This window comes from Scyliorhinus canicula, chromosome 4 (assembly GCF_902713615.1).
Source record: "Scyliorhinus canicula chromosome 4, sScyCan1.1, whole genome shotgun sequence".
NCBI lineage: Eukaryota > Metazoa > Chordata > Chondrichthyes > Carcharhiniformes > Scyliorhinidae > Scyliorhinus > Scyliorhinus canicula.
In genome coordinates, this window is record NC_052149.1 from 81,513,574 (window position 1) to 81,526,957 (window position 13,384).

Below are 13,384 nucleotides of genomic sequence, written 5' to 3' on the forward strand. Positions count from 1 at the left end.
ATTGGGACAGCCTCAGGACGTTACCCGAGGCCCTCCACCGATGCTCCATCCCCAATCAGCCGACTTCCCGACAGTGTGGGAAGTGTCCAGCGCCGCCATAGTCTGGGGGGGGGGGGGGGGGGGGGGGGGAGCCGTTCCGCTGGCATATGGGGCTTCGGCGGGGGCTGGAAGGATTGGTGGGGGGTGGTCCAGGGGTGGCGAGGGGGGCAGTTTTTGGCAGGCCAGGTCCTCCCACTGCCAAAGCCATGTTGTACAGCGCAGCCGCCGCAAGCTCCCGCTGTGCGTGTGAGTCGCCACAGACACGCCATTCTGCGTCCGTATCTACAGGTAAAGCCAGAGGCGTGGCTGCTAGTCCCCCACTAGGTGGAGCACGGTGTGGGGGTGGCGCCCACTTTTTGGTCATAAGACCAGACTCATCCTCCGGTCTTAGTCGCAGGATCGGAGAATCTTTGTAGTTAATTTCAAATATAAACTTTCAAATGATGCAGCTACTCTGTCAAATGATTCAGTGCTCATACTTGCAGTATCTCTAATGTTAGGAAAGGGAAAATCAAAGTTTAAATAGGTCCACAACCTCAAATGGATCAATTCAAAAAACTCATTTTTAAATTATTTTAAAATTAGCACCTTTCATGAAGGAACTAACTCCTGCAAACACATAGCTTTCTGCAATTAAGTCACTTTCTTACCCTGTCTAAAACTAGACACTCGCTAAAGTGGGTCAGCTGAGTCTGACACTATTCTTGCATGATTACCAGCGTCTATCTGGATTCATTATACAGTTACCATTGCTTGTTTTTAAAAATGCATTTTATTACAAACATGTATCAAAACAGGTTACAGCAAATAAACACCCTGGGAAACATAACCTGCAGATAACTGAACTCACTACCCCTCGGCAGCTGTACCCTCTCCCTTAGCTCCTCCAGACTGACGAATCCTTCCTCCAAATACAGATTCCTCACCTTGACCAGCCCCACTTTCCTCCATCTCCTGTATACACTATCCATCACCCCCGGCTCAAACCCATGATTCTCGCAAGCTGCGTTAGCACCGACATTACTTCCATCCTAAAATGCCTCCTCAACTGATTCCATATCTTCACCGTTGACTGCGCCACTGGGCTCCTCGAATACCTATTCTGAGCCATTGGCAACGCTGCCATCATCATAGCCTTCAAACTAGACCCCTTACAAGATTCCTCCTCCATCCTAAACCACTCTACCCCTTCTCCTACCTACCACCGCCGCCCTTTGTCCACATTTACTGTCCAATAATAATGAAGCAAGTTCGACAACTCCAACCCCCCCCCCCCCCCCCCCCCACCCCTGCTGCCTCTGTAGCAGGGTCCTCCCCCACCCTCGGCACCTTCTCCGCTCATACAAAGTCAGAGATGATTGTGTCCACTTTCCAAATAAAAGGCCTTTGGTATAAAAATGGGGGAGAGCTTGAAAGATAAACAAAAACCTCGGCAGAATATTTGGAGGGACCACTTGGACCCTCCCCGCCAACGTTAAGTGCAGTGTATCCCACCTCTTAATATCCTCCCTGGCCTCCTCCACCAGCTTCGTTAAGTTCCACTTCTGGAGGCCCGTCCATTCCCCCGCTACCTGAATCCCCAAATACCTAAACCATTCCCTCTGCTGCTGGAATTCAGCTTTAATAAAAGCCATCAAGTCAAGTTGAAGCCTTGCAGCTTGCTTCAGCCCTTCCCCCACCTGCATGTTTAAGGAGGTTTCTGTTGTTGCTGAAGCACAAGTCCGCTCCAATTTTTCAGCCAAATCTCTACTGTTTTCTGCCGGGCCTGGTGACCAGCAGACATATCACACCCGGGGGAAACTACTCCTCCAACATTCACCTACGTCTTTTCATCAAAATTCCATACTCTATTGGCTAAAACAAGCTCTTTTCTGAGACCCTGAGCTGGAGCTGCCCTGTATGTGAACACTCACTCCATAGCCGCATCGGAAGTCATTGCCCGCTGTTAAAGGCCGATTATTTTTTAAATTCACCCTCGCCTAGGGATCTGAATCCAAATGTTTCATCTCAAATCTACCCAAACTGAGATCAGCCAACTCAGCACAAACCAGGGATTACATCTCAACTCCCCGTAATTGATCTTTACAAAGTCACTCCAGATTGACCAGTGCATTGATTTATCGAGCCATGGTGGGAAATACACAGGTACAAGGACTGCTATGTAAGCAAGAGAAAGTTTTAATAATAAGTTCACAATCATTATTATTGAATGGATGCGTAATTATATTAAAAAGAGAAATCATGGGTGCATTCTTTCGTTAGCCTTCCAGTGAGTTGTTTGGAGCCAAGATACTGAGAGGTGGAAGATTCCACCTGTTGACCCAGCTTCATGAACTAACTGAACCAATCACTCCCAGATCCAATAAACAAACTCTCACTTACCTCAAGGACAGTTATATCAATCGTTGGAAAGTTATTCAGCTCATCATAAATTCGCTGAGCCTTCTCACTAGCTTTCTGTGCTCTTGTGGCTATTCGGTTTGCTTGTTCGTCTAGGTCCTCGGCAATATCACGGACTTGCTTAGACCTAACAAAACAAAATCTCTTCAGAGTCATACTAAAAAATGGCACATACAGTGCGGCCTCCATTATCTGCATTTCAATTCTATACCAGGATTTTCACCAAAGCAATTCTTTACACAAGACATTGCCTCACTAAATAGACAACTAATTTATCTTCAATTATTTTAATTTTATCTTTTCTTGGTGATTGAGCAACAAATATTCCCTTTGCAATTTCCATTATGCTCAGGGTGACTAACTCTGGTGAAATAAAATTAGGGACACTTAATAGAGGAGTGACTGAGAGGACGCTAAATGGGGGAGGGTTGGTAAGCATGAGGGGGTGGGGGAGGGTGATCTTGAGAGAATAATAGCAAGGGTTAAAATCATCTAAAACTTACAACTTGTCTTGTTAAGTCAGAAATATGGGGCGGGATTTTCCGTTGCCCGACGCCAACATTGCAATCGGCGATCGGGCGGAGAATCTATTCCAACGCCGGAATCGGGGCTAGCACAGTTTGGCACTGGTTTGGCACTGGTTTGCAAGTCTCTGCCCCCTCCAAAATGGCGTCATGGTGATGCGCGCCTCACATAGTCGAAATGGCCGGCCGGCCACTGGCGAGGCTCAGCCCCCGACGAGCCAAGTTCCCAACGGTGTGAGACACTTGTCCTCACACAAATCGTGAACCCGGTGTGGCGGCTGGGGACTGTGTCCAGCCACCACACTTGGCCGGGATCCATGCCACTGGCCGGGGTGGGGGCTTCAGCAAGGGCTGGGGGGACTGGTGGAGGTGACCAGGGGGTGGCCAGGGGTGGGCTGTGGGTTCGCGGATGGTGGGTCAGGTCAGCGCACGGCCGGTGCCATGTTGTACGGCACGACAGCTGCAGGTCGTCAGCCGTGCCCATGCGCGGCCCGGGACCCGCCCATTCTCAATGACCCGATAATGAAAATCCCGCCTTTGCAGCCACTTTCCACCAAGGTGGGCCAAGTTGGGAATTTGTTCAACTGCCACTTGAGGATAAAAATCCAGCCGGTGTCTCCAGTCAGTAGACTTAATTTGGTCATTCCACTCAAAATATCGAGCATGAGTCAGAGAGTGGTAGAGATCTACAGCCCAGAAAAGGCCCTTCGGCCTATTGTGTCTGCGCCAGTCAAAAATAACAACCTAAATATTCTAATCCCTTGCTCATGTCAAATATAATAAGAACAGTGTGTAAACATTCAAATTAGTGTCCTCAGCTGTTACCCATTGAAACTTGCTCCCACTTACTGCTGATTAAGTAGGTTGATGGACTTGGTGGTTTTCTGGTCATCTTTGATTACTTGAGTAATCAATTCCAGGGCTTCAAATGATGACTGGTTGGCAGCTTTGCTGAACTGTGCTATGTCATCTGCATCTCTCACATGCCTGAATAAAGAAAAGCAAAAACAAAAAGAAAAGTTCTTAATATTTCGCCGTGAGGTTTTGAGATGAAACTGGGAATAGGAAAGGTGCTGGAAACGGGAATATAAATTAAAAGACCGCTCTTACTTGTCTGCTAGTCTACGAGCCTCATCTGCTAGGCCCGCCAGGTTGCTGCCTCCAACAGGACCTGTTGGCAATGATGGCTGTAAAGTATAACATGCCACTTATTACACTTAGCAACAAAATCTCAACTATCCATATGTTAAAGTTAACAAGATAAAACCGATCTCCTTCCTAGATATTGGTAATTCTCTATTACTTTGCCCCAAGTATTCATTCCACGTAAACACACTTTACTCTAAGCCTCACTTCCTATCAGTGAGATCAAAATCCCATCATTTTTTGAAGTTAATCTAGGGCTACTGAAGTTAAGTATACGGAGATCAGCAAATGCAGCAGAGTTCGGGGATTGAATTAGGTTACCACCCTGGTGTACGTCATTCAGTTTCACAATGTGCAGTGCAACTTTTCACAAGTTATTGTGAAGCTTTATTGATTTTGAGAGCCAGTCTGGAGCATTGTGATATAACTTGAAGTCACACCTCCAAGATTTGTACTAACGGTTCAACTACATCATAAAAGTTTCATATGCAGTTCTTGTATTAAGACTATATCATTACAAGGGACCATGTCATAACAAAACAAGGGGTCATGTCATAACATGGGAGAGTGTCATTCCAACGGGTTGTGTCATAACTTGTATCATCAGGGCTACTAACTGAATTTTTACCTTCAACTGATCAGAAAATCTTGTTTTTGGTTCATGAGGACTTACCATTCGGCCCATTTCTGTCTTGCTCTCCTGGACCTTTGACCTGACATTGTTTAGCAACCTCTCTGTACTTCGGACTCGATCTTCGTATGTTAGTGTTAACCTTCTTGTCTCATCAACAGATTTCCCAATGTTGTTCAGATGATATGTCTCTGCTCCCAGCTTATTGTTCAGGTTTTTCAATTGGTCAAGATTGTTTTCATCATTGACTGTAGAAAGAATCAGATCTTTACTACTGAGGACAAAATCTGTACAATCTTCAAGTTGTGCCTTTTGAAGATTCCCAGACTTGCAACTTCTGCATGGCAACTGTACCATCTAATCTGTCATTTCTTGGCACCGAGACCAGGACGATCCCAGGTTCAATCTGTGTCAAGTTAATTGCTCTCAGCTGGTAAGAGTATTAAAATTATCTGAGCACCTATGTATTCACAGAGCGAAACTATCAGTCTGTGTACACAAGTCCAGTTGCTATCCTTACTGGAAAGTGCCCAATCATATCGGTTAAATGATTATCAAGATTGGACTTGATGGTGCTACTTCATCTGGCCAAATGGATTGGTGAACCTACCAAGGTTCATATTTGAAGACTGCCACAGTTGGATGAATTGATGGAGAACAATCAATATAATATCAATAATGATAATAATAATAATTGCTTATTGTCACAAGTAGGCTTCAATGAAGTTACTGTGAAAAGCCCCTAGTCGCCACATTCCGGCGCCTGTTCGGGGAGGCCGTTATGGGAAGAATCATACACAAACTACACACAGAAAAAGACGAGCCTGAAGCATCAGGACTATATTCTTCGTAGCCTTTCTCCACCCCACTCCCTCCCCATTCACACAGTAATGTTATCTCCTGCACTCCCTCCCCATTCACACAGCAATGTTATCTCCTCCACCCCATTCCCTCCCCATTCACACAGCAATGTTATCTCCTGTACTCCCTCCCCATTCACACAGTAATGTTATTTCCTGCCCTCCCTCCCCATTCACACAGCAATGTTATCTCCTCCACCCCATTCCCTCCCCATTCACACAGCAATGTTATCTCCTGTACTCCCTCCCCATTCACACAGCAATGTTATCTCCTGTACTCACTCCCCATTCACACAGTAATGTTATCTCCTGTACTTCCTCCCCATTCACACAGCAATGTTATCTCCTGCACTCCCTCCTCATTCACACAGTACTGTTATCTCCTGCACCTTTGGAGGAGACAAAGAAATCAATAGGGTCAATAAGAAGCAGAGAAGAAGAAAATGTCCTCTGCACCCCACCTTTGGCAAATGAAGGATCCAGAGAACTACATTCCAACATGCATCAGCATCAGAGAAGGACTGGATCAAAGGACTGGATAAGAAACAACAAGTACCTTGGATCTTCCAAAGCAATTTTTGCAGCCAATCTGAATGAATGGGACCCTGTCACCCTCAACAGTCTAACGCTCACAGAAAGTAAGACTTTCTTTCCCAAGAGGTAAAGTCATCACTAAACCTGTAGGTTTCCTACAAGAGATGGTCTACCAGTGGGTTGGAACAGGTGTCTACTCAATCAAGGGCAGATCATAAGATTGGGGTTGAGGAGGTGAAAGGAAAATGAAGGAAAGAAATATAATTTTATGTTTTTACTTTATACAAGTCTTTAAAGTGTGTTGTTACCAAACCAAAATATAAGAACTTACTTTCAGCTTCTTTAGCATCAGTCATCATTTTAGTGAGGACCATTGTTGCTTTCCTCAATCTTTCCTCAAAGTCCTTGTCGCTCGATGGATTCACATTTGTCTTCATTTCTGAGATTAAAATTTCCAGATCTCTAACCACATTCTTGTGTTTTAGTACCTTAATAATTGATACAGAACATGACATGAAAAGCATTCAGCAAGAAACCAAAGAAAAATCAGTCAGTAAACGTTCCTTAGTATCCAAAATTTCATCTCGAGTAAACAAAGCTAAAAGCTTTCACAGTCTTTTTGAACCTTTGGAAGTGGTGTTATGGGCCAGGGTTTAGAGAACACCAAAGTGTATCATGGAGTTCATCTGACCCACAACTTTTAATAGATTTTGGTTATGGGGAGCACACCGGCCGCTCTACAGGTGTGATGCAACAGAGATCTAAAGTACTTTTAAAATAAAACAATGTTTATTCTATGAATCCAGTTAACATTTTATAAACACACAGTAAACATCTAAGCAACTATCAGCTCAAATACTCCCCCCAAAGAATACAGTACTCTACAAATAACCCTTAATCTTTCCTAGCAACATCCATAAGACAAATGCCCTCTTTAACAAAGACAGCAGGCTTAATTTCTCTACTGAGAGTAGTTATCACTTTTAAATTAGCAAGTTATCTAAAGTCATTCTTCACATGCAGAGAATGATCAAAATTACACCTTGTTTGGCTGGATGCAACCCCAACTCTGAAAACAAAACTAAAACTCAGACATGCACCAGCTTTTAGCTCAAAGTGAAAATAAAAAGCCACAGACCAAAACCCAGTTCCACCCACACTCTGACATCACTGCAGCTGTTTGATAAACACCCATTTCTTAAAGGTACACCCACTACAGCTATTTGATAAACACCCATTTCTTAACGGTACTCTCATATGACTGTGGGTATAACATATGGTTTATAACTGATAAAGCAAGAAACAACTTTAAGGAAGTTAGGCCTCTCACACTGACAGCGGCTGTGAATGCTGCAAAACCTGGAGTAATTACATTAGGATACTTGAGGGCAAGTCACAGACATCCCATAACCGGATTCATGGTCAAGCAATGTTGATTTAAAGTACAACCATCTTTAATTCTAAGGAATGCTTTATTGCTTTCATTTGACACCTCCAATTTCTGCAGCCGACTAGTTGTGAGGGAATTGCAAACAAGGATAGGAAGAGCAGTTAGAATTTTGTTAGAAATAGTGAATTTAAAAAAAAGGTTCAACTTCAAACGTCCTTAATTACATTGTCTACCTAAGCAATGAAGAATTACAGAGAACACATCTCACTGTCATTTCAACGTCGCGACTCAAAGCTTTGGGGCTTAAAATGTATTAGTGAAAATGTTGAATTGAAGTGAGAAGGATACAGGAGATCAGTTAAGCAAACCCATGGGCTGTGATTTATACTCATGTGTAGGTTATCCTGATAACATATGAGTGATTAAGTTAATTGGTGATGGGGAGCGGGGTGGTAGTTCCCTATGTTTCTTTGTGAATTGTTTACTCTGTAACTCCCAGGAGCATGAGTCTCAAACTGGTTAACACTGTTGCTTCACAGCTCCAGGGTCCCAGGTTCGATTCCCAGCCTGGCTCACTGTCTGTGTGGAGTCTGCATATTCTTCAATGTGGATTTCCTCCAGGTGCTCCAGCTTCCTCCTACAAGTCTCTAAAGATGTGCTGTTAGGTGAATTGAACATTCTAAATTCTCCCTCAGTTTATCCGAATAGGTGACGGATTGTGGAAACTAGGTGATTTTCACAGTAAATTCATTGCAGTATTAATGTAAGCCTACTTGTGACATTAATAAAGGTTATTATTATTATGTCTGTAATGGGACAGGCTAAGTGTCATCTACTCGCCACCACTCTGTGTTGGCAAGGTAGAGAAAGTGATTGCACCAATATGTGGCATTGTTAACACATCACTACAAGGACCCACAAGTAGTTTCTGTGCGGAGTCTGCACGTTCTCCTCGTGTCTGCGTGGGTTTCCTCCAGGTGCTCCGGTTTCGTCCTACAGTCCAAAGATGTGCACGTTAAGTTGATTGGCCATGCTAAATAGCCCTTAGTATCCAAAAAAGGTTAAGTGGGGGTTACTGGGATTGGGTAGATACGTGGGCTTGAGTAGGGTGCTCTTTGTAAGGGTCGGTGCAGACTCAATGGGCCTTCTACAACATGTCTATCAATATCACACAACAAACTTCCATTCTACAGCCCAAATACTATTTTCCACCATGGGTAAAGGTACAATGTGATGCTGATTTAAGATGGAGGAAATTTGAATGCTTTATTTATGCCAGTTTTAGTCTACACTGTAGATTCCTCAATATTTCATGCTCATTAAGAAAACCGCTGCTAATCTTCTGCTACTTATTTCTCCTCACTGAGACCTGCACCACATTGCCTGTCTCTTTGAATGCAATTTTTTTTTCAAATCATGCTACATTAAAAATTGAAAACTTCCACTATTATTTTTTCTTAAACATGCTGAGCCCAGTGTGTATAAATGATGGGTTGATGCCTTCATACTAGAAGAGGAAATTAAAGAAGGAATTGGACAGAAGTTCCATACCTTCATCAGGCCCAAATTCACACACTGATTTATCTTTGTTTACTACAGATATTTCTGTTTGGCATATACCAATAAGATTAGCTACAAGATTAGTGTAAAAATATATATTAATTTCTGCACATTTCTGAATAAGTGGAAGTGATGAAATTCTGGTCTTATAGCTTTAAAACAAAAACAAATTTAAATTCTCTTCACCAAGAGCAGTATTAGCACCTTCTTAAACACTTGTGCAGACGGGGTCAGCTGCTTACCTTGCTTTTTACTACTTGATAACAGTGTGGACATTCCTGGCATCCTGTAGTGCTATTGAAATAGGTGTCTCCTGCACACTGATTACACTTATCTCCAAAGACTCCTGGCTTGCAATCACATGTTCCATCACTCCTGCACTGTAAGGACTGAGAACCACTTCGGTCACAGTTACACGCTGTAAAAGTAACATAATTTTGATATAAAAATGTACAATTTTTATCTCATGACTATTGTTTAACTATTGAAACATACATATTTCATGCAAACAATCCCAGTTTAGACATCAAATCCATTGTTGTGCAGTGTTCAAGAGGAATTGGAGCTGCATTTTCCTGCACAATGCTCCCTGAAATCAGGTGGGAGAGCATTGGGAAATATTGGAGGTTCTTTCCTTTCCCTGATTTTATCAGAATCGTTATGGTGCAGAAGGAACCATTTGGCCCATCATGCCTTTACCAGCTTTACGAATGAGCATTATGACTCAGTGCCATTCCCCTGCTTTTTCCTCATAACCCTGACATTTGTTTTGTTAAATAATCATCTAATGTCACGATTGAACTTCCCTCCACCACTCTTCCAGGCATCTTGGTCTCTTTCTCTCTCCCCACCTCCCCCTAAACTGCTGTTTGCTGACTCTTCCCTACCGTCACAATCAAATACCAGGGGACCTCATCCATTTTCCCAAGTTAAGTGGCAACCACCATCCTAGGTCCACCATGTGGAAGATAGCAGTATCCCTCGAGAAGTGGTGATGCGGGTTCTGAGGATCCCCGTGTACGGAGAGTTTTGTAGCAGCTGTCTCTTCCTGTCATCTCTAAACTGTTGTAGGCCTGCATCTTTGTTGAGGTTTATAATGCTGCCATTTCTTTCATCTTCTCTTTTGCCCCTTTGAACACCCAGCTGCCTTTTTTTAGGGTTTCAGCAGAGATTTCATTGCTGTAGCGCTAGAATTGTACAACCATGGTATAAGGGATCTCCCTCAGCAATGGGACTCTTGCTCGGGATTTGCCATTCATTATTGATGTATCACACATTAGAAAACAGGCACAAAACTTCTTACTGAACAATCCCAATTTAGTATCTCTAAAATACCTTTAAAATGAGATAAAATTAAATAAAATTGTACTCCAAAACAATAGGGAGGTGATGGCATGGTGCTGTTGTCACTAGACTAGTAATCCAGAGATCCATGCAGGGTAATGCTCTGGGGACCTGAATTCGAATCCCACCATGGCAGATGGTGACATTTGAATTCAACAAGAACCTGGAATTAAAAGTCTAATGATAACCCTCTGGTTCATTAATGTCCTTTAGGGAAGGAAACCTGCTGCCCTTACTTGGTCTGGCCCACATGTGAGTCCACAGACCATAAGATTTAGGCGCAGATGACTAATTTGATATGATAATCCTCAACTCCACTTCCCGCCTTATTTTCCATAACCCTTGACTCTCATACTGATTAAAAATCTATGTCTCAGCCTTGAGCATACTTAAAGACCCAGCCATCTACAGTAAATAATTCCAAAGATTCACTACTCTCCAAGAGAATAAATCCTTCCTCATCTCAGTCTTAAATGGGTGACCTCTTACTCTGAGATTATGCCCTCTGGTCCTAGACTCTCCAACAAGTGGAAACAACCTCTCAGCATCTACCCTGTCAAGCCTCGTGAGAATCCTATATGTCTCAATAAGGTCACCACTCATTCCTCTAAATTCCAATGAATGCTCAACCTCTCGTAAGAAAATCCCTCCTTACCCAGATGAACCTAGTGAACCTTCTCTGGACTCCCTCCAATGTCAGTATCTATTTCCCTGGATGAGAGGGCCAAAACTCTTCATAATATTCCAGGTGTGGTCTTTTTCAAAATAAATTTAAAGTGGCCAATTCTTTTTTTTTCAAATTAAGGGATAATGTAGCGTGGCCAATCTACCTACCCTGCACATTTTTGGGTTGTAGGGGTGAGACACACGCAAACACGGGGTGAATGTGCATACTCCACACAGACAGTGACCAAGGTCTTCAGCATCGTGAGGCAGCACTGCACCATCATGCCGCACATTCCAGGTGTGGTCTATCTCAGGCATTGCCAAACTCGGGGGCGTGACCCATGGGTGGGTCACAGGCGGATGCCGGGAGGGTCGCGGAGCCGTCCGTTGCAGCACTCCCAATCGCGCAAATCCATGCGCAACAGCCACAGCAGCTGGCTGTTAATAACGCTGGCTGCAAGCGGCCTTCAAAATGGCCACGAACATGTAAAAAAAATGTGCCCGCACTGCGCATGCATGCCAGATCAGCGGCGCGCATGCGCAAAACAATGTGCATGCGCACCGATTAACGGGCACGCATGCGCAGTGCAGCCGCTTTTTTTTTTAAACGGTCGCAGCTTTTTGTTTTACAAGTTCGGGGGGTTTTATTCATGTATTTTATTCATTTTTTAAAATTCTTTTTACGAGTCCGGGGGGGGGGGGGGATTACTTGATAAAATTTTACAGGAAAAAAATGCTGAACTTTGGACAGATGGAGACTCCATGCTTTCCGACACCGGACGGCTTAACCTTCATCCAACAGGTTCCATTGGAGGAGCGTGTACGAGGGCAAAGGGATGCAGAACCATCTGCTCCATTTTTGTCAGCAGCAAACAAGGTAAGAGAAAATAGTGGGTCGCGCAGGTCGGCCGGCGTGGGTCGCGAAGGTCGGCCGACATGGGTCGCGAAGGTCGGCCGGGTTGGGTCCCGAAGGTTGGCAGGTTGATAAAAATGGGTCCCCGGAAAAAAAGTTTGAAGAACACTGGTCTATCTAGTGCCTTGAGCAAGGCTTTTCTATTTTTATATTTCATTCCTTTGAAATAAAGGCCAACATTCCATTTGCCTTTCCCAATACCTGCTGAGCCTGCCTTCTAGCTTTTTGCGATTTATGTGCAAGAACTTCAAAATCCCTCTGAGTTGCAGTTTTCTGCAGTCTTTCTCCATTTAATTAATATCCAGCTGTTTTATTCTTCCTACCAAAGTGCATAACTTCACACATTCCTGCATTATATTCCATCTGCCAAATTTCTGCCTCCCCACTTAACCTGTCTATAGACTCTTTGTGTCATCCTCACTACTTGTCTTCCAACTTATTTTTGTGCTATCTGCAGACGTGGCAACAGTACATTCGCTTCCTTCATCCAAATCCATAGCATCGCTACAGCAGGATGCCATTCAGCCCATCGGGTCTGCACCAACCCTCTGAAAGAGTACCCTACCTAGACCTACTCCTCCACCCTATCCCCATAACCCCACCTAATCTACACACATTTGGACACTTAGGGGCAATTTAGCATGGCCAATCCACCTAGCCTGCACGTCTTTGAACTGTGGAAGGAAACCGGAGGACTCAAAGGAAACCCCTTCAGTCATGTGGAGAATGTACAAACTCCACAAAGACAGTCGCCCAAGGCCAGAATTGAACCTGGGTCCCTGGCGCTGTGAGGCAGCAGTGCTAACCAGCGTGCTACCGTGCTGCCTTTTTGGGCAGTACCTTATCAAATGCAATGTGGTTGACTCTTAAATACTTTGACATGGCCTAGCCACTCAATTGAAGGGGACTTAGGGACGGGCAATAAATGTTGGCTCAGCCAGTGATGTCCACATCCCATGATTGAATAAAATAAAAAATTGATAACATCAAGGAGTGATTGCAACTTGCTTTAATTTTGGACTGTGTTTGCTTTATGGAGGGTTGTTGAGATGAAATAGCACACTTTATGTTGTGGAATTTAAACTCATATATATAGTTCAAAGATAATTCTTACATTTGCACTTTTCAGTAGGATTGGAGGCAAGTGCATTTCCATAAAAGTGATCTTTACATCTTTCACAATGATGTCCTGCAGTGTTGTACAGGCATTCCCGGCATTGCCCAGTCCACTGGTCACAGTTCTCAACCGAATTGGGATCAACGTTGTTGTTGCATGTACAAGGTTGGCAGGATCTGCCTGCCTGTGGGTTACCAAAGTATCCTTCCTCACACATTTCACACCGTTTACCTAGGAAATGTGTGCAATAGCATTAAGGA

The 13,384-nt window shown here is 43.8% G+C and overlaps 1 protein-coding gene across 2 annotated transcripts in view; it reads right to left on the bottom strand.

Annotated features, from left to right (window-relative positions):
- The window catches only part of LOC119964717 (laminin subunit gamma-1-like), a 95,884-nt gene that overhangs the window by 26,891 nt on the left and 55,609 nt on the right, over nt 1-13,384 (bottom strand). For both annotated transcript variants that reach the window (XM_038794611.1, XM_038794609.1), the window contains exons 11-17: nt 13,122-13,355; nt 9,327-9,502; nt 6,466-6,622; nt 4,783-4,988; nt 4,074-4,150; nt 3,813-3,950; nt 2,422-2,566 (exon numbers count right to left, since the gene is read on the bottom strand). In XM_038794611.1, the coding sequence (XP_038650539.1) occupies nt 2,422-2,566; nt 3,813-3,950; nt 4,074-4,150; nt 4,783-4,988; nt 6,466-6,622; nt 9,327-9,502; nt 13,122-13,355 (1,133 nt within the window). The remainder of the gene's footprint in view (nt 1-2,421; nt 2,567-3,812; nt 3,951-4,073; nt 4,151-4,782; nt 4,989-6,465; nt 6,623-9,326; nt 9,503-13,121; nt 13,356-13,384) is intronic.